The sequence below is a fragment of the Myxine glutinosa genome, chromosome 5 (genome assembly GCF_964187855.1).
Source record: "Myxine glutinosa chromosome 5, kmMyxGlut1.1, whole genome shotgun sequence".
Lineage (NCBI taxonomy): Eukaryota > Metazoa > Chordata > Myxini > Myxiniformes > Myxinidae > Myxine > Myxine glutinosa.
The window spans coordinates 200,403,795-200,428,041 of record NC_136265.1 but is presented as its reverse complement, the minus strand read 5'-3'; the positions used below and the strand labels follow the sequence as shown (position 1 = coordinate 200,428,041).

At 46.1% G+C, this 24,247-nt stretch overlaps 1 protein-coding gene across 11 annotated transcripts in view; it reads right to left on the bottom strand.

Annotated features, from left to right (window-relative positions):
- Nucleotides 1-24,247, bottom strand: part of LOC137426492 (MAP/microtubule affinity-regulating kinase 3) — a 171,778-nt gene that overhangs the window by 10,528 nt on the left and 137,003 nt on the right. For 3 of the 11 annotated variants that reach the window (XM_068115071.2, XM_068115076.2, XM_068115078.2), the window contains 7 exons: nt 23,626-23,738; nt 19,364-19,514; nt 19,010-19,206; nt 10,473-10,591; nt 9,989-10,294; nt 4,501-4,527; nt 3,918-3,962 (listed from right to left, as the gene is read on the bottom strand). In XM_068115071.2, coding sequence (XP_067971172.2) covers nt 3,918-3,962; nt 4,501-4,527; nt 9,989-10,294; nt 10,473-10,591; nt 19,010-19,206; nt 19,364-19,514; nt 23,626-23,738 — 958 coding nt within the window. The remainder of the gene's footprint in view (nt 1-3,917; nt 3,963-4,500; nt 4,528-9,988; nt 10,295-10,472; nt 10,592-19,009; nt 19,207-19,363; nt 19,515-23,625; nt 23,739-24,247) is intronic. The other 8 variants (XM_078779357.1, XM_078779359.1, XM_068115072.2 and 5 more) reach the window with 7 other exon arrangements.

The window sequence follows — 24,247 nt, the reverse complement described above, 5'->3', positions numbered from 1 at the left end:
TACACTGCCAATATGTAGTTGTAATTGTCATGGTTCTCTTTTTGAGGCAATGTTTTTATGGCCGGATGCCCTTCCTGACGCCAGCCCTCTTAGTCGCCTCTTACGACACGCAGGGATACGGTGTACCTATTATAACCAGGGTACACACCATACACACCGGTCCAAGTCATTGTAATTCATGTAAAAGCACAAGGATGGCCGAGTCGTCCTCCCAAATAGATTACACATACAAGCTCCTCCACAAGCTTGAGATCACCATTAATAACAAAGAAAAGGTTCGTTTACACTGCACGTTAAGTCGCTAAGATGGCCAGGCGTACAGAATGTAAACGCAACACTTTCGAAGGTGAGATCCTCATTGAGCAGAAGCACTCGGAGCCCTCAAGCATGTCGCGCAAACGAGCCTCAGGAAGCAGGAAAGGAGGCCTCAAGCACGTCGTGCAAACAAGCCTCAGGAAGCAGGAAAGGAGGCCTCAAGCACGTCGTGCAAACGAGCCTCAGGAAGCAGGAAAGGAGGTCTCAAGCACGTCGTGCAAACGAGCCTCAGGAAGAAAGAAAGGAGGCCTCAAGCATGTCGGGCAAACGAGCCTCAGGAAGCAGGAAAGGAGGCCTCAAGCACGTCGTGCAAACGAGCCTCAGGAAGCAGGAGCTTCTAGCCGGATCCGAATCTTCACGAAAATCTAATTATTTTGTCCGTGTCACATACAGTGCATTCAGAAAGTATTCAGACCCCTTCACTTTTTTCACATTTTGTTATGTTGCAGCCTTATGCTGAAATCGTTTAAATTCATTTTTTCCCTCATCAATCTACACTCAATACCCCATAATGACAAAGACAAAACAGGCTTTTGGAAAGTTTTGCAAATTTATTAAAAATAAAAAACTGAAATATCACATTGACATTTATCACTTGAAATTTATCTCAGGTGCCTCCCATTTCTCTTGATCATCTTTGAGATGTTTCTACACCTTGATTGGAGTCCACCTGTGGTAAATTCAATTGATTGGACATGATTTGGAAAGGTACACACCTGTCTATATAAGGTCTCACAGCTGACAATGCATATCAGAGCAAAAACCAAGCCATGAGGTCGAAGGAACTGCCTGCAGAGCCCATAGACAGGATTGTGTCGAAGCACAGATCTGGGGAAGCCTACAAAAAAATTTCTGCTGCATTGAAGGTTCCCAAGAGCACAGTGGCCTCCATAATTCTTAAATGGAAGAAGTTTGGAACAACCAGGACTCTTCCTAGAGCTTTCCGCCCGGCCAAACTGAGCAATCGGGGGAGAAGGGCCTTGGTAAGAGAGGTGACCAAGAACCCGATGGTCACTCTGGCTGAGCTCCAGAGATCATGTGTGGAGATGGGAGAAACTTCCAGAAGGACAACCATCACTGCAACACTCCACCGATCTGGGCTTTATGGCAGAGTGGCCAGACGGAAGCCAATCGGTTCAATCTTGGTTTCATCAGACCACAGAATCTTGTTTCTCACAGTCTGAGAGTCCTTTAGGTGCTCTTTTGCAAACTCCAAGCGGGCTTTCATGTGTCTTTCACTGAGGAGAGGCTTCCAACCATCACTTTGCAGCGATGGTTTTGTCCTTCTGGAAGTTTCTTCCATCTCCACACAGGATCTCTGGAGCTCAGCCAGACTGACCATCGGGTTCTTGGTCACCTCTATTACCAATTCCCTTCTCCCCCAATTGCTCAGTTTGGCCGGGCGGCCAGCTCGAGGAAGCGTCCTGGTTGTTCCAAACTTCTTCCATTTAAGAATTATGGAGGCCACTGTGCTCTTGGGAACCTTCAATGCAGCAGAGATTTTTTTGTAGGCTTCCCCAGATCTGTGCCTCGACACAATCCTTTCTCTGAGCTCTGCAGGCAGTTCCTTCGACTTCATGGCTTGGTTTTTGCTGTGATATGCATTGTCAGCTGTGAGACCTTATATAGACAGGTGTGTGCCGTTACAAATCATGTCCAATCAATTGAATTTACCACAGGTGGACTCCAATCAAGGTGTAGAAACATCTCAAAGATGATAAAGAGAAATGGGAGGCACCTGAGCTAAATTTAAAGTGTCATAGCAAAGGGTCTGAATACTTATGTCGATGTGATAGTTCAGTTTTTTCTTTTTAATAAATTTGCCAAACTTGCTAAAATCCTGTTTTCTCTTTGTCATTATGGGGTATTGAGTGTAGAGTGATGAGGGAAAAAATGAATTTAAACGATTTCAGCATAAGGCTGCAACATAACAAAATGTGAAAAAAGTGAAGGGGTCTGAAAGTCAACCACTTTTTTTCAAATTTCTAAAATCAATTTTCATCCAATTGACTTGACGTAGGGCCAAAAACAACCTTGGTTGACCTTTGGCCTACTCGTCGAAAATAGTTGGTGGTTGAATTCATTTACCTTATTTGTAAATCCCATTCAAACTTAAAGTCAATCGGATGAAAATTGAGGATTTTAGAAATTTGGAGAAAGTGGTTGACTTTTGGCCTATGTTGACCTTTTGACATCAAAAATAAATAGGATTCTGTCGGACCACGAACTCTAACATTCGGTGAAGTTTCGTAAAGATTGGTTAAAAATTGTGGCCTGTAGGCAAGTATAAGTGAGAGGTCAGATAAACACACAAATAAACAAACTGGAGTGATCAACATATTTGTCAATTTTTTTTTTTTGCCAAGTAATAGATCAGACGATTTGAATTGGGGTTCGAAAGTTCATATTAACGCCCCATACAACACCTCTTCTCTACAACTCCCCTCTTTTCTGATACATTTCTCATTTCTAAACAAAGGATGATTCATCAAGCCTATATTTATTCATTTTCACTAAGAGCAACACGTCAGGATGTTTTACAAACAAATTAACTTGAACGCAATGGAAAAGCAAACAAGTTTAGACCAGCCTCGGTGGCGTAACGTTTAGACTTTAGAGCATCCCCTCTGAGTCTGGGAGATCGGCGGTTCAAACAATGCCCGAGTCATACCAAAGACTTCATAAACGGTACGTGCTGCTCGACAGTCAGCATTTAAAAAGGATAGAACACGGACAAACAACCATATGTTGGTAACAACAGCGCAGGTTTTTATGGCCTAATGGCCTCCTATGTCAAGTTCCTTGTGAGGCAACTCAAATCATTAAGTTCCAAGTTTGTTTTACTCAGATGTTTCCTTACGGTACAAAAGGTAAAATATTTAGTGGTAAAGGGAGTAATTTTGAATGCTATTGAAGCTGGCGTGTTGCTAAAAACAAACAGATACAAGGTTTACAGACATTGGATGAATGCCAACTCGCAAAGCGTTCAGACTTTTTAAAAAAGACGACGAAAAACAACCGCGGCTGACAAAGCAGAAATGGTAGAGGCTATACAAGTTGTGTAAACCTTTAAATATGCTCGCGTTTCAAAACTGAAAATATTTAATCCAATCAAAGTCGACGCATGGAGCAAGACATTTCAAGTTCAACATTCACAATGCAAGGGATAATTCCTGGAAGCCACAGCGACGATTTCACCATGTGGGAATAAACGTGTGCACAAAGTACGGGCAAGTTTCCAGCTTATCACCTGAAGAATCCAACTGCCACTTAAAGGGGAAAAGTAAGGTCAAATTTCAAAAATAGAATTACTAGATCTGAGCACGACCAAATTTAACACTTATTGCGGGTTCGAAAAAACAACAATATCCACAATCAAGCAGCAAATCCTACTTCAGTGAACCAACCAGTAATTTCTGAAGAGGTAGTAATGTGTCTGACAGGCTGTTGAAACCATGCGATTTGTATTTATTGGGAATGAGCTGGCGAGCTTGATCCATGCATGCAGAAGGAAATTCAGTTGTTTTATGAGATTCAAAAGCCAGGAATGGAGGATATAAGGGGCATGTGCAAAGCAGGGCGGTGACGAGAGCATCTCTCACCTCACCGGCTCAATCCACTCGTGCCTGTCTGCATCGTCGGGAGGCCTCGGTAGGAAAGATAAAATAAAAAGTAACAAGTGAAGTAAATGTTTGGAGATTCATTTTCAGTTTGCTTGTTTAAGATTAAGGTTTCGAGGAATTAAAAGCACAACAATGTGGGTCGCAGTATGAGCGAAAGCCATTAAACATCGAATGATGCACGTGCAGTCAAGGCACGGATCGGGCCAAAACGAAGAGCTATGCGAGATAAATGTTGGTGGAACATGTCAAACGAATGGGGGGAGGTGGGGTCCCCCTATCCCTCGTGCACCCACAGCACACGGTATTAAAGCCACGACACCAAGGCCCGAGCATCGACGGGAACGGGGAAACACGAGTGGAACTTGAACTGGCTAGGATGCCGCGACAGCAAGCGAGGGTTATCCGAACGAGTGACCGGGGCTGGATCACAGACAATTTACAAGTTGAGAAAGCGGCAAGCGGCGATGAGCATTTTTACAGCAACGAGCAGCAGGGAAGAATGGTGTGGCAAGAACAAGAACGCATGAGGAATGTCAACAGCAGCTTGCATGCGCTGTCCCACCTTCTGGAAAACCGGAAAGAGATATTTCTAAAAAGAAAGTAAAGAAACAAATTAATAAACACAATCGGTGCTTGAGGTAGGGCACAGGAGTAGGAAGGATGTTAAAGCAACAAACACAGATGAGCAATCACAATAAAAATCGATGGGACCAGACTGCATTGTCAATTTTCTGTGAAAAAAAACCCCCAAAACAGAATGAGATGAGAGTGGAAAGGACAGCCTAACCAGCTAGTGGTTTAGCAAACACCCCGGACTGTTTTATTTTTGCATTGTGGTAATGTTCCTGACACCTCACTACTCTGAAGAACATAATTGAGTTAACCTCACGAGGAAATGTCTCCGTTTAGGTTCGACATTATGTGTGTGCATGTCTGCGAGTGTTTGCAAATGCACTTATTCCTAATATAAATAATCTATCATGAGGTCGTCTACATATACGTATGAAAAGGGAGTTGGTGAGTAGGGGTTGGGGGGGAAGGGAATTAAGAAAACGAAAAGGAAGAAACAGCTGGTATTAAAGGCATGTATGGGATAACAGGGAAGGGGAGGACAAGCAGGTCAGGAGATATGCCAGGGGTAAAGGGTAAGGAAAATGTGCATATGGAACATATGGAAAATAAGGTGAGGTGGGGGAACACAACAACAACAACAACAGGCATTTAAAATAAATATTTATTAAAAATAAATAAATAATAAATAAATTATAATTTAAAATTTCTTAAATAAATAAATAATTTAAGAAATAAATAAATAATTTAAGAAATAAATAAATTAAACTTTATTTATTTCAGGAAGATAAATTAAAATTTCTGACATCCTTACATGTCACTCCTGCAAGTGGGAAAAGGAGGAAAACAAATATAAATGAAAGGGAATTATCGCATAGTACCACATTTGTACACATGCAAAAATAAAAAATAAATACATAAAAATCCGATTTTAAAATTCCAAGGAAAAGGGAAAATAAAATAAGTGGGTGGAGGTTATGTTTTCACCCCGTGTTTGTCTGTCTGTGAGCAGTATATCTCAAAACGTTGGTGGACGGCTTCGTATGAAATTTGGTGGACAGGTTTGGTGAGTCACATGGACTAATTGATTCGATTTTGGTGAAGATCAGCATCCGGATCTGAGAATGCTTTTTTTTTTCCCAAGTGAGTTTTCACCTTTGGGAGCCAAAAACTATATGCAGCATGATGTTCCAAGAAGTTGTGGACGGATAATGACAAAACTTGGTAGATCAGTTGGGTAGGTGACAAGAACAAGCCGATTCGATTTTGGTTCACGTCCGGATTCCGATCAGGACTATCAGTGGGATAAAAAACGTAAACTGCTCAGCCTGGCGGAGGTATGCGCTCTACCGAGTGCCGTTCTAGTTTATTTTTGCAGTTCTCTCAACTCAGTGTGGTTTGTACAAATATCACATGCAGGACAAAGACACAAATAGACGTGTACTTTTACATGGAACAATTGACAAAGCACAAATGCGTATGGTATTGCATCTGGGTTCTCTACGTCATGAACCACGGTTGCAGATGGGAACATTAACAGAACAAATTTTAAATGTAAACCACCCCTAAACAGTCACAACCGCACAAGGGAAAGGGGAGTGAGGACTTCATCAAAATTCATACCCACCCATTTTGAAGGCAAAAAAGTATTGTTATGAATTTGGGTAGAGGAATATCAAGTCAGATAGATCTGTATAGGTAGGTATTCGACTGTCGCGATAGGGAATCTACCTGTAATAAGTTCTATGTGTAGTCCGGTTTGTCGGGATAAGCTGTATTGATGTCCCCGCTACAAGGGAGCAGGGCATGCTAAATAGTCCAGGGATTATGGATAAGATTCCTTTGTTCGTCATCCCCCCTGTCGCCAAACCTTTGTCCCTTATGGCAATGCATGCACATATAAACACTTAGATAGGCCCTTTAGTGCACACAGTAATTAAATCCCCTTCCCTTACCACGACTTTGGAAAACAGGCAGGAAGCCAGATCGGGGCACTGCCGGATGGCCGCCGCCAGCTACACCTCCGGCAGGCCGAGCAACATCGAGTGACATGAGCTATAACCACGCTACAGGGAACGTGTGATTGGTTGGCGCGGAAGGCGCGAACCTCCAACCAAGCAGGGCAAGCAATACCGGTGCGGGAAGCACTCGGCCAACGAGAGGGCGCCAGCAGAACAGAACATTGTAGGAGAGTGGACCCAGGTTATAAAAGGGCATGCCGGACGACATTTTCCCTCTTGCGCTCTCTGGCTCTTGCGTTGCATCCTCTCTGGCTGTCTTGACGCTGCCCGACGTCTTGTGCTCTCTGCGCTGAGATTGGAGATCGCGTTATGCGTGGTGTGGGAGCGAGGCTTGGTGCTGTGAACGGGCGGGACCTAGTGTGTGAACGGCGAGGGGATTGGAACGAGGGCGTTGGCGCGGGCCTAGCAAAGCGTGCGAGGCGAACGGAGGGTTTCTCCGCACCGGAGTTTGGAGCCGTGGTGGATACGACACGACTACAGACGGACAGATAAGCTCACACTACATTACCCAAACCCACGACGAACGTGTTCTTTTATTAATTCATTTGCCCCTGTCTCACTTCTGAAGTGAGGTGTGTGGGATCCCAATTTAGGCTCATTATTTTATTACCGTCACGTTCCTTGTTATCGGGTTCATTAATAAATCATTATTTTTGTACATTTTACCCTGCAATCCCGTTTTTCATTAATTCCCGACAGGACTGGAGCTGCAGTCGGCGCGCTCCAGGTAAGCGCTTTTCCGCTTCTTCCTCTTCCCTTCCTCTTCCCGCGAGTCAAAGCACAATCCGAGTTGGTCGTCGCCTCCGTTAAATATGTTCGGTCTTCCGCGGTCCCTGGTGTTAACCGGAGGGATTCGCACGACAGTATTCAAAGTGTCAATTCATGGAATCTCGATATCCGAGCATGCAAATGTGGCCCCAAACCCAATGAGCAGCCCACATTAAAAAATGCAAGGTTAAGAACATTATACAGACTTGGCATTTAATATGGAATTTTTTTTTCTTCTTGACTTGGGTTTACTTTCTGAACTCAGTATATCAATCTGGTGAGTTTCTTTTACCTTCGGTGATGTCTTTGTTGAAAGAACCATGTCACTGATTGTCTTTCGCAGCAAGAAGTCAATAACAGGATTATATCACAGGTGGCGTGACAAAATGTAAGGACAGGTACATTTGACGATTGGCTTCACAATCGGGTATATAAGGGTTGTTGCGTTCTGTATTAATGGAAAACAACTGCTGCACATCTACAAAAGTTATTGCCGCTTCCTCTGGAGATGGTCCGTCAACTTGACAATGCTGTTTGTCATGGAGTGGTTTACGAAATTCTGGCATGAAACAGCGTGCTATTGCTGGGCAGTATGGCATCACTCAAGGTCAGGTGTCAAAGATCCTGAAACGAAATGCTCAGAGGGGTGTCCCTACTCCAATACCGAGGCCAGGACGTCCACGCAGAACCACAAGGAGAGATGATCGCCAGCTGCACCGGTTAGTCTGCAATGGCCGTACCAAGTCAGCTAATCGGCTTCGGGCTGAGTGGCAGCAACTGACAAATGTGCCTGTATCCAGAAGGCTAGTCAACCAACGACTGGTTCAAGCAGGCTATCGTGCTAGGCGTCCCCTGAGAAAGCCACGCCTGACCAGACAACACAGCCAGCGCCGATTGCAGTGGGCCAGAGAGCACTGTCAATGGCAGCCAGGACACTGGAATCACGTGACCGTCAGTGACGAGTCTAGATTTCTGGTCTATCGTCAAGATGGCCACGTCCGAGTGCGCAGACAAGTGCATGAAGCCCACAACGAAGATTGTATAGTGCCAAGAGTCCAAGCTGGAGGTGGTGGGGTGACCGTTTGGGCTGCTTTTCATGCAGGGGGCAAAACTGACCTGGTTGTTCTGAATGGAAACCTGAACCAGTTCAAGTACAGGGTCATTCTGGAAGAAACATTGCTTCCATTTGCTCGTGCAGCCTTTCGAGGAAACTTTGTCTTCCAAGATGACAATGCACGGCCTCATCGTGCTCACATGATCCAACACTTTCTTGCTGACCGTGGTGTAGAGCATATGGAGTGGCCTGCCATGTCCCCAGATATGAATCCGATAGAGAACTTGTGGGCAGAATTAACGCGTCAAATCGACAACTTGGACCAGCAACCTACCTCTGTATGTGAATTGCAGCAGACTATTGTCACTGCATGGCAAGCGATTCCTGTCCAAACCTTGGCAAATCTCGTGAACAGCATGCCTCGACGTGTACGTGCTCTCCTGAATGCTCGTGGGGGTTACACGAAGTACTGAACTGTAATTTTACTGTCCGTAATCCCAGTCATAATTTAGCTTTTGTTTTTTTTGGAAAAAAAATTTGGCTAATGTGCAAAATAAAGAGATACTTCTGGAAAACGTACAGAAGTTTAACACAGTACTGTCCGTGAATTGAGTTCGATATCAGTTTACATCACTTTCAAGGATCAATTTATTTGCTTCGAAATGTCAAATGTCGTTTTTGTTTCTTTTAAAGTGACATTAACAAAATCTAGAATAATTTCAACATAATTCCAATGAACTTTTGGTTCTAAGTCATCTTGAAATGTAAGTTCACCCCCACAAAAAAAATATTCCATATTAAATGCCAAGTCTGTATATGAAATTAAGAAAGCCTTTGTTAACAAGCCCTGCATGTGCTAATCCCAACATCTATGAAAACAATAGTTTTCATAATACTCTAGCAGAGAATTGGCATTTTTCGAATGATTTGTACAACTGAGAATTTTGGTTTGTTTTTCAGCAATAGCATCCAGTTTCCAAGTTATTCTGTCTAGCGGAGCAGGAGTGCATTTAGCACGTATGATAAATAATTCACCCACTTCTTATTAGGATTCCCCACTTGCACATAAAAGTAAAAACCTAGGTTGGAGGTGGCCATCCCAACTTGGAGAACGTGTGTGTGTGCGCGCGCGCACGCACGCACGCACGCACACACACACACACACACACACACACACACACACACACACACACACACACACACACACACACACAACAACCATCACTTTTAAACTTATTTCGTCCAGCGGTTTAGGAGTGCATAAAATACGGTATATAAATTGCCCGAGTAGTTTTTAATTGTACAAAAGGTTTTCATACAAAGATACTATTTTAATACTGTAAACAGCTGGGACTTGTACTACACATGTTTAAATAGAGAATTTGCTACATCTCCCCCCTCCCCCCCCCCCACCCGAAACTCCCGCGACTGAATATTATTTTCATAACTAAAACCTTCCCAGGCACATCCGAAATTTAAACTTATCCCATCCAGTGGTTTGGGAGATAAGTCAAACACACAAACAAACAAATTTAAGTTGGCCGAATTATATAGAATGTGATTATGCAATAACACCAAATACAATTTTCATGAGATCATACATTCTCAAGAGCAAATTGGTGGAAGAGTGTTCTCACCTGCGACTCAGCTTGGACGTCAGCTTACTGAAGATGCTTCCGCCGGCTCCACTCCTTCCCCTTGACGCGCCTCCGCCACTGCCCCCGCTGCCGTCGCCCTGCCACACGTCACCGTTGCAGGCACCCGACGAGCGACGCAACTCTCGTAGTTGCCCACCGTGAAATGTGCTGCGATTACCATTGCCACGTGGAAACCGTGCACCGCCTGAGCTCTCGCCTGGTGTGCGTGCACCGCCGGGCATGGTGGCACTGAGAGGGTGTGGGCCTGGTGAAGGTGTTGAAGCACGAGGTGCGGACGAATCTCCACTGTGGGCAAAGGGGAGATCACGAGAGATAGAGACAACTGTGTTGAACAAACAAATATAAACTTACTGAAATGCACCCTCGGCCTTTGATCTCCCAATGGTGAAGTAAAGCACAAAATAGAACAGGCATAAATAGGACCATTTCCTTGCCAAACAAAGAGAAACTCAAGAAAACTCACCTGTTGTCCTTATTGTTATGCATCGAGGCTGAGCGTTCCGAGGTGGCTTTCTCCCCAAACACATAGGTGTTTCTCCGAACAATGCCTCCAGGTAAGTTCACCTGCAGCAGCTGCTCTCCCTACAAATGGACATATAAACATGCTATGGGAAGATATTAAACATACATGAAAAGTACAAAACTCACATGAGTCTTCCAGTTGCCTTTGCTGCATTAAAGGTGTCTTTTGAAATAACATGGCAGCACACTTCTTGCTCAATTATCAAGTCGGTGCAAACCTGAAAGCTGCAACTTCTCCCATGTGCTAATGCTGCACCACCTGTAGGTACTTTGTACTACATATTCAGGCCGACCCAAGCATTGCTGCATTTCATGGCTCGGCTCGAGATATTTCGTCATTATGAAGCATGATAAATTTCACCTTTATTCACAGACCTGTGGAAAATTTGTGCAATAACAAAGGGTTTTTGGACACGACTGACATGTGACAGACTGGAAGAATTGTGCTCAGTTTTTCCTTTTTAGCCACAAGGGGTGTTAACTACTACACGACTACATGTGCCAAAGGCATGTCCTGCAAGGGGGCTTTGGGCATTCCCTCCCCTCCTCCCCCCACCAGAATTTGTACTGAGTAGTCACGTGTCTAACATAAGGGGCGCCATTCTGTCTTCTCAATGCGAATGGTTTTCACGATATACTTTGTTACTATCAATTATTTATTAATAGTAAACAGGGTATTATAAATTACTAGCTGAGGTACCCGGCTTCGCCCGGGTTGAATAAGAATAAGACAAATATATGATGAAAAGAACGTATATTTTAGAGCAATATCACAGTACATTGCCTACATGGCGTTTTGTCTCACGCCTGATTTCGCATCGCTCCAGGTTCTTCACCTCGCTTCAACCATTTTCACAACCACCCAGACGTTAATCTGGTGTGTGTGTGTAACGTGGATTTTGAGTGGGAATTTGCGGTTCGTCGATTGGGAGCCGTTGAACGTCCATACCCGAAGGTGTGATTTCCCAGCCGCCTCTTGAGGACACTTTTGCCTATCTTTGGCAGTGTGACTGTCAACCGAGCGGGATTCTGGTCTCGATACAACATCGTTCTGACGATCGCTTCAACATCACCCGTCCCACAGTACCCGACCCGTCCCACAGTGCCCGACCCGTCCCACAGTGCCCGACCCGTCCCACAGTGCCCGACCCGTCCCACAGTGCCCGACCCGTCCCACAGTGCCCGACCCGTCCCACAGTGCCCGACCCGTCCCACAACGCCCGACCCGTCCCACAACGCCCGACCCGTCCCACAACGCCCGACCCGTCCCACAACGCCCGACCCGTCCCACAACGCCCGACCCGTCCCACAACGCCCGACCCGTCCCACAACGCCCGACCCGTCCCACAACGCCCGACCCGTCCCACAACGCCCGACCCGTCCCACAACGCCCGACCCGTCCCACAACGCCCGACCCGTCCCACAACGCCCGACCCGTCCCACAACGCCCGACCCGTCCCACAACGCCCGACCCGTCCCACAACGCCCGACCCGTCCCACAACGCCCGACCCGTCCCACAACGCCCGACCCGTCCCACAACGCCCGACCCGTCCCACAACGCCCGACCCGTCCCACAACGCCCGACCCGTCCCACAACGCCCGACCCGTCCCACAACGCCCGACCCGTCCCACAACGCCCGACCCGTCCCACAACGCCCGACCCGTCCCACAACGCCCGACCCGTCCCACAACGCCCGACCCGTCCCACAACGCCCGACCCGTCCCACAACGCCCGACCCGTCCCACAACGCCCGACCCGTCCCACAACGCCCGACCCGTCCCACAACGCCCGTTCCGTCCCACAACGCCCGACCCGTCCCACAACGCCCGACCCGTCCCACAACGCCCGACCCGTCCCACAACGCCCGACCCGTCCCACAACGCCCGACCCGTCCCACAACGCCCGACCCGTCCCACAACGCCCGACCCGTCCCACAACGCCCGACCCGTCCCACAACGCCCGACCCGTCCCACAACGCCCGACCCGTCCCACAACGCCCGACCCGTCCCACAACGCCCGACCCGTCCCACAACGCCCGACCCGTCCCACAACGCCCGACCCGTCCCACAACGCCCGACCCGTCCCACAACGCCCGACCCGTCCCACAACGCCCGACCCGTCCCACAACACCCGACCCGTCCCACAACACCTGACCCGTCCCACAACACCCGACCCGTCCCACAACGATTGAAATGGAAGACTTTGCAGCACCGAGTCAGCTCTGACTGGAGCTAAAAAGCTTTGGACTCTCACAATCGGCAAAGCCAGAGGAGCCCAGGGCCTGGAAGCAAGGTTGAGGGGAGGTCGGAGGGTCCGTTAGTCATTACCGTGTCTGGGAGAGAAGGACTTGCACGGATATGGGTTTGGGAGATTGTGGCTTGGGTCAGATTCCCAGAAGGAATTCGTAGCAATGCCGTTAACCACGATGCCGTTAACCACGATGCCGTTAACCACGATGCCGTCCATGGGCATTTCCACTGTGAACACCAACGTGCATTTCCTGGGTTTCACCTGCGCTCCTGCAGCGCCGCACTCTTCTGCATTTGGGGAAGGTCGAGATTAAATCGACCGTCGTTGGTTAACCAAAAAAATATTTCCAACAGTTGAAATAATTATTGTTTCCAACAGTTGGAATTTAATGAAATTTGAATTCGAATAAAATCTCAAATAAAAAAAAAACCGTTTATTCGTTCTTGGCACGAAAAAATGGCGCGCATTTTGTCATTATGTGCGACTTTACATCACTCCTACGGACGTGAAAACATTTGTTTTCCTTAAAAATATATTTAAAATAAATAAAATAGTACATAAATTAACAATAAAAGAAGCTAAAAAACAATTTAAAATACAATAAAAAGCACATTAAAAATATATAAATATGTACGTACAGTATACTGTACGTACGTGCAATCGCTGCTTCGCATTCACAACAGAGGTGACGTACAGTATTCCTTTACTCTGTCTGTGTTAGCCATGGGTCCGAAGAAGGATAATGCTAATGTTTCCAAGCGTAATGTGGTTACGATGGAAGATAAGGTAAATCTGATTAAAAGGTATGGAAAAGGTGGAAAAGTGTCGGTGATAGCGCATAGACCTCATCGCAAATCGGAACCGCAATGCATCATGGGATCGGAAAGGGGCAATAGCGCCGCCACAACTACACCATGGAATTGCAGCTGGCCCGGTTTTTTAAACCATTGATATTAAAATAAAAAGTCGCCTATAACCACCGGGATTTTATGCTGATTCCGAATCTGTGTCTAAAACTTTTCTCCGATGTGTAGTTCTTGAGTTATAAGCGGACATCAAGACAGACGGACAGACACTCCTCCTTTATATATAGAGATTAATGCTACCACCTTTTCTAAGAGACTATATTTACATTCATGGGCAGGTTAAAAGTGGGTAGGGTCAGGTGGGGAATGACGACATCACGTAGTGTTAAGCCCACACATTCTTGAAAGTTACCCGCCACCTCCAACCGCTTTCCCTTCCTCCCTTCCTCCCCCCCACCACCCCATCACCCACTTCTTACGTGTTGCAAAATACATAATGTTTAAGATTGACATTTAGACATGTCAGATGGCCGGCGTCAGATGGCCGGCGAGGTTTCGTTTTTTCACAGCTGTCCACGCTTTCCACGCTATCAAAGCTAAGTAATTGTTCCCATTTGTTTTTTCATCAAAACTGTATTTATTTTATGGTGTGTGTACCTACAGTGGGTCCCCAGGAAAATTCTCGGTGTAAATCTTTCATACCTGTGTAGAAAATCGTGTTAATTTTTGTCGTGTCTTTTGAGGTCTTGTAGGCCTACCGTGTCTGACCTTGAGGCTTTGTTTTTCTCTCAGCGGTCCGTAGTTTGTGCTCCAATAACTTTCGTTCTCTGTTTTTCCCAGTCTTTTCACCCCATAGCCTACTTCCTTGTTTAAAATCTCAACTCAAAAAAACCAAAAAAAAAACCAAAAAAACATTTCCTTCTCTGTTCTTATTCATTGTTCTTATTCGTTTATTTGTTGTTTTTCTTCGTTCATTCGTTCTTCGACCACGTGCTTCTCCCCCATTTCCCCAGATAGTTTTCACTGTTAAACTTTAAAATGTTTAACCTTTGTTTCCCCTGAAGTACTGTATTCTGTCGTATATTACAACACCTTCTTCTTCTTCTTCAAAAGGTTGCTTTCGACTTGCTCACCAAATCTATTCATCCCCAAAAAAAATTCCATCTCTTACAGTGCCTCTTTCATACATTCCCCAAACTCTCCTGCACTCCACCCCCCTTCCAGCGTCCCTAAACGTATTTTTAACTCGAAGGTCACAAGAAACTCATTTTGCAATAAATGTTCGTTTCCCATTAATCGTACACTTTCCAAAATCCAATCTCACCCCTCCCCTCCAAATCTTCCCCATCACCCCTCCCCTCCAAAACTTCCCCATCACCCCTCCCCTCCAAATCTTCCCCATCACCCATCTCTTTCAAATCTGACCCCTTGCCCCTCCCCTCCAAATCCTCCCCATCACCCATTCCTTTAAAATCTCCCCCCTTGCCCCTTCCCTCCTAAACACCCCCCACACCCCTCCCCTCCTGGACTCCTCCTCGACCCTCCCTCCCCTCCAAATCTCCACCATCGCCCATCCCTTTCAAATCCCTCCCCTCCTAAACTCCCCCCAAACCCCTCCCCTCATAAACTCCCCCCTCGCCCCTCCCTTTCAAATCTCCCCACCCTCATTTCTTCTCCATTTCCCCCCTCTCACCCCTACTCCTCAAAGCGTCCTCCCCACTTCTGCCCCCTTCCAACTCTCACCTCCATCTCCCCCAACCTTCTGCCTCGCTCTTCCCCCTCCTCAAATAACACCTCATGTGCCTCACCCAATCACCATCAAACCTTTTGTCCGCCCCATCCTTCCCTTTCTCCGAGCTATTCTGAAATGTGTGACACACTTTCAACAGCTCTCCCAACCTCTTCCTCCTCTTCCACATCTTACCCGACCCCTCCTCCCCCCTGTTCTGTATCTGATGCTCCCCCTTCCTCTTTATTAACGGTATGGACCTCAAACATCCGGGGCCTTCGTTCAAACTTAACTGATCTCTCCATACAGGTTGCTTCTGACAAACCAGACGTGATCTGCTTAACAGAAACTTTCCTCCTTCATGATGTCTCTGATTCCTTAGTATCTCTCCCGGGTTACTCCTTCCTCCGGTATGATAGACCTGAGCCTCGCCCGGGAGGTGGGGTTGCTATCTTTATCAAAAACTCTCTTTCTCACTCGCTCTGCACTGCCCTCTCTCCACCTCACCCCCAGGAATACTTCTAGCTACGGCTTCCCCTTCGCTCCCACCTCTTGTTCATGTGTGTTGTACCGTCCACCGAACAGTGATGACTCCATCTACATCTCGCTGTCTGATAATATGGACCAACTTCTATCGACTCATCCCAACTCTCTCTGCCTCATATGTGGTGATTTCAATTATTGTCACCATGCCAGTTGGCTGGGTGTGGGTACCTCTCTCACCAGCCATGGCTCCTCAGCAAAGGACTTCTGCGACTCACTGGGACTGACACAATCTGTCAATTTCCCGACCCGGATCTCAGTCAACGGAGCATCTTCTCTTCTGGACTTGGTTATGACTAACTTCCCTGAAAATGTCTGCTGCTCTTTTTCTGCTACAATCGGCTCATCTGATCATGTGCTTGTTAAAGTGGAGATCTCTCTGACCATTCTCAGGGAGCCTCCTCAGCGTCGACGAGTCTGGAATTTCACTCAGGCAAACTGGCACGGTCTTCAAGCAGCCATCAATCATCTGGACTGGTCTCCCATCTCTACCACCTCTGACATCAACTCATCCTGGGAATTCCTCCAAAGTAAATTGCTCTCTCTCATGCACAGATTTATCCCATCTCGTCTTCAGTTGTCATACCCTTCTCCCGTCCATGGTACACGGAATCTTGTGGTGAGGCTGTTGCCCAAAAACAACTTGCCTTCGTCTCCTGGAAAGCAAATCCAACGGAAGGAAATCTCATTTCCTTTCACAAAGCCCGAAACAAGTGTGTGTCCACCCTCAGGAGAGCCAGGAAACAATATCTCTCCGTTCTCAAGACCGAACTCTCTTCTCTGTCTCCCTCTTCCAAATCCTGGTGGCATCTGGTCAAATCTGTTTCTGGTGTTTGTTCCCCCTCCATCCCCTCCCTTACCTCAAATGGCTACACAGCTGACTCCACACGTGAAAAAGCTGAATGCCTCAACTCTGTGTTTGCCTCTAAATCTTATGTCCCAAAGCCATCCCTCTCTGTACCCACCGTACCCAGTCGTACCCAGCTGCTCCTGGACTCTGTGTCCTTTCCTCCTGACAAGGTGGAAAAGTTTCTGTCAACCCTCGACTCTGATTCTGCAACTGGACCTGACGGCATCAGCCCACGGGTCCTAAAATCCTGTTCTTCCGCTCTTTCACTCCCTCTCTCTGTTCTCTTCACCCTCTCTTTTGCTCAAGGTCATCTGCCATCTGCTTGGAAATCAGCCAACATCACCGCTTTACACAAAAAAGGTGCAAAAACAGATCCTAGCAACTACAGACCAATCAGCCTTCTCCAAATTATCAGCAAAGTCATGGAATTCATCATTGCTTCGGATATGAAATCTTTCCTCTTCTCCAACGGCTTGATCTCTGATCATCAATTTGGTTTCAGACCAGGTCACTCTACTCTGGACATGCTGCTTCTGCTGTCTCAACAATGGATGGAGGTCCTCAATGCCAAACAGGAAATCAGAGCTGTCTCCCTCGACATATCACATGCCTTCGGATACGGTCTGGCACCCCGCTCTGCTCACCAAACTCTCCTCCTTTGGTATCCTTGGAAATCTCCACGCATGGCTGGTGGACTTCCTCTCTAGTTGTAGTCAACGTGTGGCCTTGAATGGGTTTCTCTCATCTCCTCTTCCTGTTCAGGCTGGAGTTCCTCAAGGCAGTGTTCTGGGCCCTGTGCTTTTTATTGTCTTCATCAATGATCTCTCCGACTCTCTTGAAAATCCTCTCTATCTCTTTGCTGATGACTCTACTCTCTGCCGCTCCATTCTTCATCCCTCAGATCGGCAGTCTGCAGCCTCCTCACTCTCTGCAGACCTGGACAAAATCACTGACTGGGCAAACAAGTGGAACATGTCTTTCAATCCTGACAAATCTCACACTCTTACGATGTCTCTGCGAAAAGACAGACTGGACAACCCTCCCATCCACTTTCTGAATAATCCTCTCCAAGAAGTTCTGTCACTCAAGCTTTTGGGTCTCACTATCTGCCATGATCTTTCCTGGGAAAACCACATTTCAAATCTGGCCTCCAAAGTCAGTCGCCGACTGGGCATCCTCTGTTGTGCGAAGTCCTTCCTTGGCACACCTGAGCTCCTCACCACATACAAGGCTTTCATCCGCAGCTCAATGGAATACTGCTCTCCCCTCTGGGCTAGTGCTCCTGCCTCACACCAAGCTCATCTTCACTCTGTTGAAACCAAAGCGTTCAGAATCGTTGGAATCTCCCCTGATGAAGCTACCTCCGAGGGCCTTTCACTTACTCACCGCAGGCAGGTTGGTGGTCTTTCTGTCTTCTACCGACTCCTCTCTGGCCTAGCCCCCCCAGCTCTCTCTGGGCTCTGTCCCCCAAATATTCCTCCAGGTCGCACAAGATCTGCCTGCAACCCTCTTATGGTTAAACTGCCAAAATCAAGACTCTCTGCTCACCTTCACTCCTTCATTCCTCTTTTCTCCCACCTCTGGAACAAACTCCCTCACTCCCTTCAATCCCACTCCTCCCTCAGGTCTTCAAAACAGCTGTTCACCACCATCTCTGATCTTCCCCCATCCAAAACCTTGATATTTTCTACCCCCGCTAATTTCACCCCAAATCCACTTTTTTGAAATACCAACTTCTTTCCTGGAAGTCCTTGGTGTCCTTGTGTTTATACTTTTCCCACCCCACGCCGCCTCCCCCCAAGCCCTCTCACTCCCACACATTCCCGATGTCCCTGCTCTCAAATGTTGTGTTTTTGTGCTTCCCCCTTCTCTCCCCATCTTGTCTCCCGCTCCCCTTTTTATATACTGTGTTTGTTTGTCTGTTTGATTTGTTTGTGTGATAAATGTTAGCTCTTTCACAAGCCTCGATTATGTATCCAGAGAAGAAAAAAACCCCAAAAAAACCAAAAAAAAAAACCAATTAAACACACAAAGCAATATCTCTGCCCACACAATTCAGCCAGGTCAGAGGTGGCACAACACAACCGAACTGAACATTTGAGGCTCGGGTCGGCTGTTTGTAAATCCACAATCCTAAACCATGAAGCTGAGATGGGCCTAGGCTCTAGGCCATGTGGAAAATGGATATCACAGATTGTATTCTGCGTCCCCCCAGAACACCCAACCCAAATGCATGGCCTCCAATTCAAATGGTCATTTTGACTCCAAAACAACCAACAACCGTGAACTCAACCTTACCCCGGCGGCTGTCGCTGAACCTTTTTTGCGCCGCGTAACCTCAGCAGCAGGCGCAGGACTTGGACTGGGGCTCTGCACAGTGCTGATAGCTGGTGTGGGTGGTGCTAAATCAGCACCACCTGGACCACCTGGTGCCGCCCCATTACGTTTCTCCCACTCACTATCTCCACGCTTCGACCCAGGTACCTGTCCAGTGGCTGGCGAAGACAGATAATTACACAAACTTCACAAAAGCACGGTAATTGGATCAACAAGTGATGATGCATAAAGACAGAGAAAGAATCACGATGGGACATGAAGGGAACTTTTTTAAAAAATGATTGAGTGATCAAGAAGCAAAATTAATAATGGTACCAGTGTCATGGCTCCGGCGCTGCTGTTTCTGGTTGGTGGAAGCGCTGCGCTGTGGTCGCACTGGGGATGGCAACAAGCTTGAGCCATTAGCCACACTGGTACCTGGCCTCAAGCCCTGTGGCACGGAAAGCGAATCACTAGGTGCCCCCTGCTGGTTCAAAAGGAAGACAGCAGGTACTGACTGAAAACTCACTAAAAGATCTGCAACTAGTAATTCGAGCAATCACCACCGTGATGGAATCAGGTTGAGATAATGTCACAAGGAACAGATAGATATCTGCAATATAAAAGCTAACGGTTCAATGTTTTTGAAATATCATGTACACAAAAGTACATGGACAGATGATCGGTCAGTTGGAGCTCATTTTGATTGTCCCCCGTCTCCGACCTCGTCAGATGGGCGGTGGACTATACAGAACAAACCCACAAAAGTCTGAAGTATTATTCACTACAACTAGCCAACTTGTGCTGGTTATAGAATAATTTGAGGATCACCTTTTGCAGGCTCACAAGAGATTGAGGTACAGATTATAAAAGAGAAGAAGAAGTCTCCTTTTCATCTTATGCTTTCCGGTTCAAATGCATACAACACAACAACAACATGCATTTTAAGGCCATTTTCCCTGCAAGAGCGGGGGTTAGCCTTGCGGTCCCCATGACAATCTTCTCCATTTTGCCCTATTTTCTGCATCTCTCCTTGTTAACCCCCTTGCCCGCATTTCTTCTTCCACCATCTTTAGCCAAGTCTTTCTCGGTCTTCCCCGTCCTCTACTTCCTTCTACATTCATTTCCATCACTCTTCTCAACCAGTCACTTTCATCCTTCCTCAACACATGACTAAACCATCTCAACCTGTTCCTCTTCACAACATCAATCACAGGCTCTATTCCCATCATCTTTCGCAATTCATCATTTGTCTTCCTCTCTCTCAACGACACTCCGCACATCCACTGAACCATTCGCATTTCCACCCTTTCCAGCCTCCGTTGCTGCTCTACATTCATGACCCATGTCTCGCTCCCATAAATCATAACACTTCTCACACATGCAGCATACACCTTTCCCTTCAGCTTCAACGACACTCCCCTCCTCATCAGCACGCCACTCAGCTCCCGAAACTTCTTCCATGCACATCTCACTCTAGCAACCGTTGCAGAGTCTGATCCACCTTCTCCATTCAGCATGTCTCCGAGGTAGCAAAATGTTTTCACACCTTCCAGTTTCACGCCATCTCCAAGATCCAACTCAGCATTTCCTCCATCTGCAGCTCCCTCTGTGCACACCTTACATTTGAATGTAGCTGCCACACTGGTTAATGACCCTCTCAGACCACTACATTTTTGATGAACCCACTCAGCGCACATTGCACATTGAATGGAGTTCACTCCGACACCCTTCCTGCACACAGCACATGGCCACTTCCCAGTTCTTTCCACCTCACCACATGCTTTACCACTTGCCATCACCTTCGTCTTTTCTATATTCACCTTCAGACCTTTTGTCTCCATACATTCCTTCCACTTGTTCATCTTTTCCTTCAGTCCATCCATACTTTCTGCAATCAACACAGATCATCTGGATACAACAACTCCCACGGTAAACCCTCCTTTACGGTCTGAGCCAGCACCTCCATCACAGCTACAAATAGTAGTGGACTTAGTACCGACCCCTGATGCACTCCCACCTTCACCTCAAACTCACCACTGTTCCCGTCCTTCGTCCTTACAGCTGTGCGCGCTCTTTTGTACATTGCCATCACAACTCTGATCAACCATTCCTCCACTTCTAACTTCCACAATGCCCATGTCAATACTTCCCAGTTCAAATGCATGAACTGTGATATCTCTGTCCTTGCATAAGCCAAAAACAATTCATCAGATATATTGTGTCCACATGTTTATCAAATCATTGATGTCCAGTACTGTACTGGCAAGTGGAGTACGTGCTCGTTTATCCACTTTGGTGTTGCATATTCGGGTGAGAAAGTATGGTGTGAAGGGTGCCTGTAATTTCTACCATTAAAAAAAAAAAATATATATATATACTCAGGTGAATCGATAAATTAGATATTTTCATTACAGCGATACACATGATGACGTGCATGCCTGCCATTTTCCAGCAACAAAGTTGGCACCCTTGCATGAGTGTGCTCATTTGGTCATACTCTCTGGTCGCAGATTGGCAATTCAGAATAACGTGACCAAGATGGCGGCACCGTTTGAGAGTTGTACACGTGAGGATTGACTCGCGGTTATCTGATTTATTAGGGGGGGTGATGCTCAAAATGATGCTGAAAATCAGGTTTAAGAATAACTACGTTTTAAGTACGAGCAAAATGCATTTGTTCATCGTACAAGACTTGATTCAAGACGATATAAAAGACTTTACATGGTAATGTCGACATGGTAATGCAAGTGATTCATATACAGTCTACACCATACGCCACTGACAGGAAGCTGGTACCGGTATTACTTCTGCAGCGTTTTTTAAATTTAGCTTATTAGGAGGAGAAACCAACACATGCGCCAAACCAACACATGCGCCAAACCAACACATTCGCCAAACCAACACATTCGCCAAACCAACACATTCGCCAAACCAACACATTCGCCAAACCAACACATTCGCCAAACCAACACATTCGCCAAACCAACACATTCGCCAAACCAACACATTCGCCAAACCAACACATTCGTCAAACCAACACATTCGCCAAACCAACACATTCGCCTAACGAGATATGCAAACGAGATATGCAAACGAAACATGTGCCAAATCAACACATTCGCCAAACCAACACATTCACCAAACTAACACAAGCGCCAAACCAACACATTCTGAGAGTGAGAGCGAGAGAGAGAGCATACGCCGTCTTTGGCCCACAGCACCGCATGTAAAAATTATGCGTTTTGAAATGCTGGGCATCATGGGAAATTAATTTAAGTTTTCAATTGGATAACCAGAATGAGGATAAAAATTTCAGACAGGCAACAGTAGAGGAACTATTGAGTGCAGAGAGTCCTTCTCCATGTTGTACCAAATAAGGTTTTTTTGGTGGTGCTCCTCCAGCACATTCAAGGCAACGGTTTATTTTGGCATCTGTCTTCGCTACCCTGGTCGTTTCTGCCGTAGAGGTTTTTAAAGTTCCTTTCACTTTGACCTTATTTTAGGACTTTTCTCTTTCTGATATTTTCAATCATTTCTTCCACTGTGTGCAAATATGGCAATCATTTGTAGCTCTGTTTTGGACTAGAGGCAGAAGCACTGTTTCACTTGTGCACCTCATCCCAAAATTTGCTTGGAAGAAGTGGTTTGAAGCACGAGCAAATTGGTTGGCATTGATAATGTTAATGAAGCATCATGAATAAGCAAACATTTTTTTTATTACTGCAAAGTACAGTCTTTGGAGCTCTTTGGCCTCACCCATCCACTATAACTTTTCATAGGCAGATCATATCTCAAAGCTGGCTGCCACCTTAAAATTCTGCAATTATAAATGCACAACATCCTTTATTCGATGTTATATTGAGTGAGAAGTGAGATTTGACGGCTGTCAAATTGACGGTTGTCAAAAAGTGAGATTTGACGGCTGCCACCTGCAATTATAAACGTCTAACAATGTACAACATCCTTTATTTGAAGTGTTATGGAATACAGCTCCTCCACTGTAAACTGGTGATTCCGATCTTGCCTGACTTGAGGCTGTGGAATCCATGGCCTATGTGTCAAGGTTTTTGGCCTTGCAGACTTTTACCAGCTCGATTCTCCTCTTCAATGTTTGCAGTTCCAGATTTCAGGTGAATCAAAGAAAAATCATTAACTTGTTACCCTTTTACAGCCCAAACGTGATATTATTATTGATAATCATTAACTTATTATTGATATTATTTTACAGCCTCCTCTTCTTTCATTTGTAAACCTCCTCCACAACTCTGTCTCATGCCCTTCGCTCCGGGACGTCACGTTTGCTGAACACTAGCCTTTCCCATTTCTATGTCTGAGCTTTCTTTCACCCACTGATATTCTGTCCACTTTCACCTGCAACTCCTCTTTCTGTTGACCCTTTGCCCCATTGTTCCCATTCTTTCATGAGCCTTGACATCTGTATGAAAATATAATGAAAAAGGAAAAACCTTAAAGCCTAATACTGAAGCAAACGTCAAATTGATGATAGCTGCATTACAGGTTTGCTGGATTATTACAGGTGTTTGCCATAACTTCTCGGAAATAATTCAGACAAATAGAGCAGAAACATAGCATACCTCATGAGGCTTCATCCCAAGAAGCAGGTAGGTGGCCATTACATGGTCATACTTCATTTTCGAGAGAGATTCGTGAATCTCATTCCGAGAAAACCCCATTTTCACCATCGAGTCTGAAATGACAAACAAAGAGCAAGCTGTGACAAAGGGAAGAAAAAGTCCTCGTATATATACACGAGGTACTTGACAGAAGTGAGGTGACTTGTCGATTGAAATTTGAAAGTCGTGACAATGACCCAAGCTAAACAATGGGAACCGAAAGGGTGAATATGCATTGGGCATGGCTTTAGAAGTGAGCGCCCTTCGCCAGCCCTCACCCTTTCCGCTCTTTCATGACAAAATGAAGCAGAAAAAAAAAAATAAGAGGAAATTCACCAACATTGTAAGCAACGATTGCAAAGCATTAAAGTGTGATGGCAATGGTGACAAGAATCAACCCAAACTAAGTTTTATTCTAAGCAATATTTTACACCGCTCCTTTCCTATTCCATCTCCAGGTGCTGCATAACGTCATCGCCGGGCACCGAAGGGGTCCGGGCAATGACAGACGCTGAAAGGGAGTACTCAGTTTTCACTCCGGTTTCTTGCTACTTGCAAAATTCTAAGATTTGTCAAGTATATT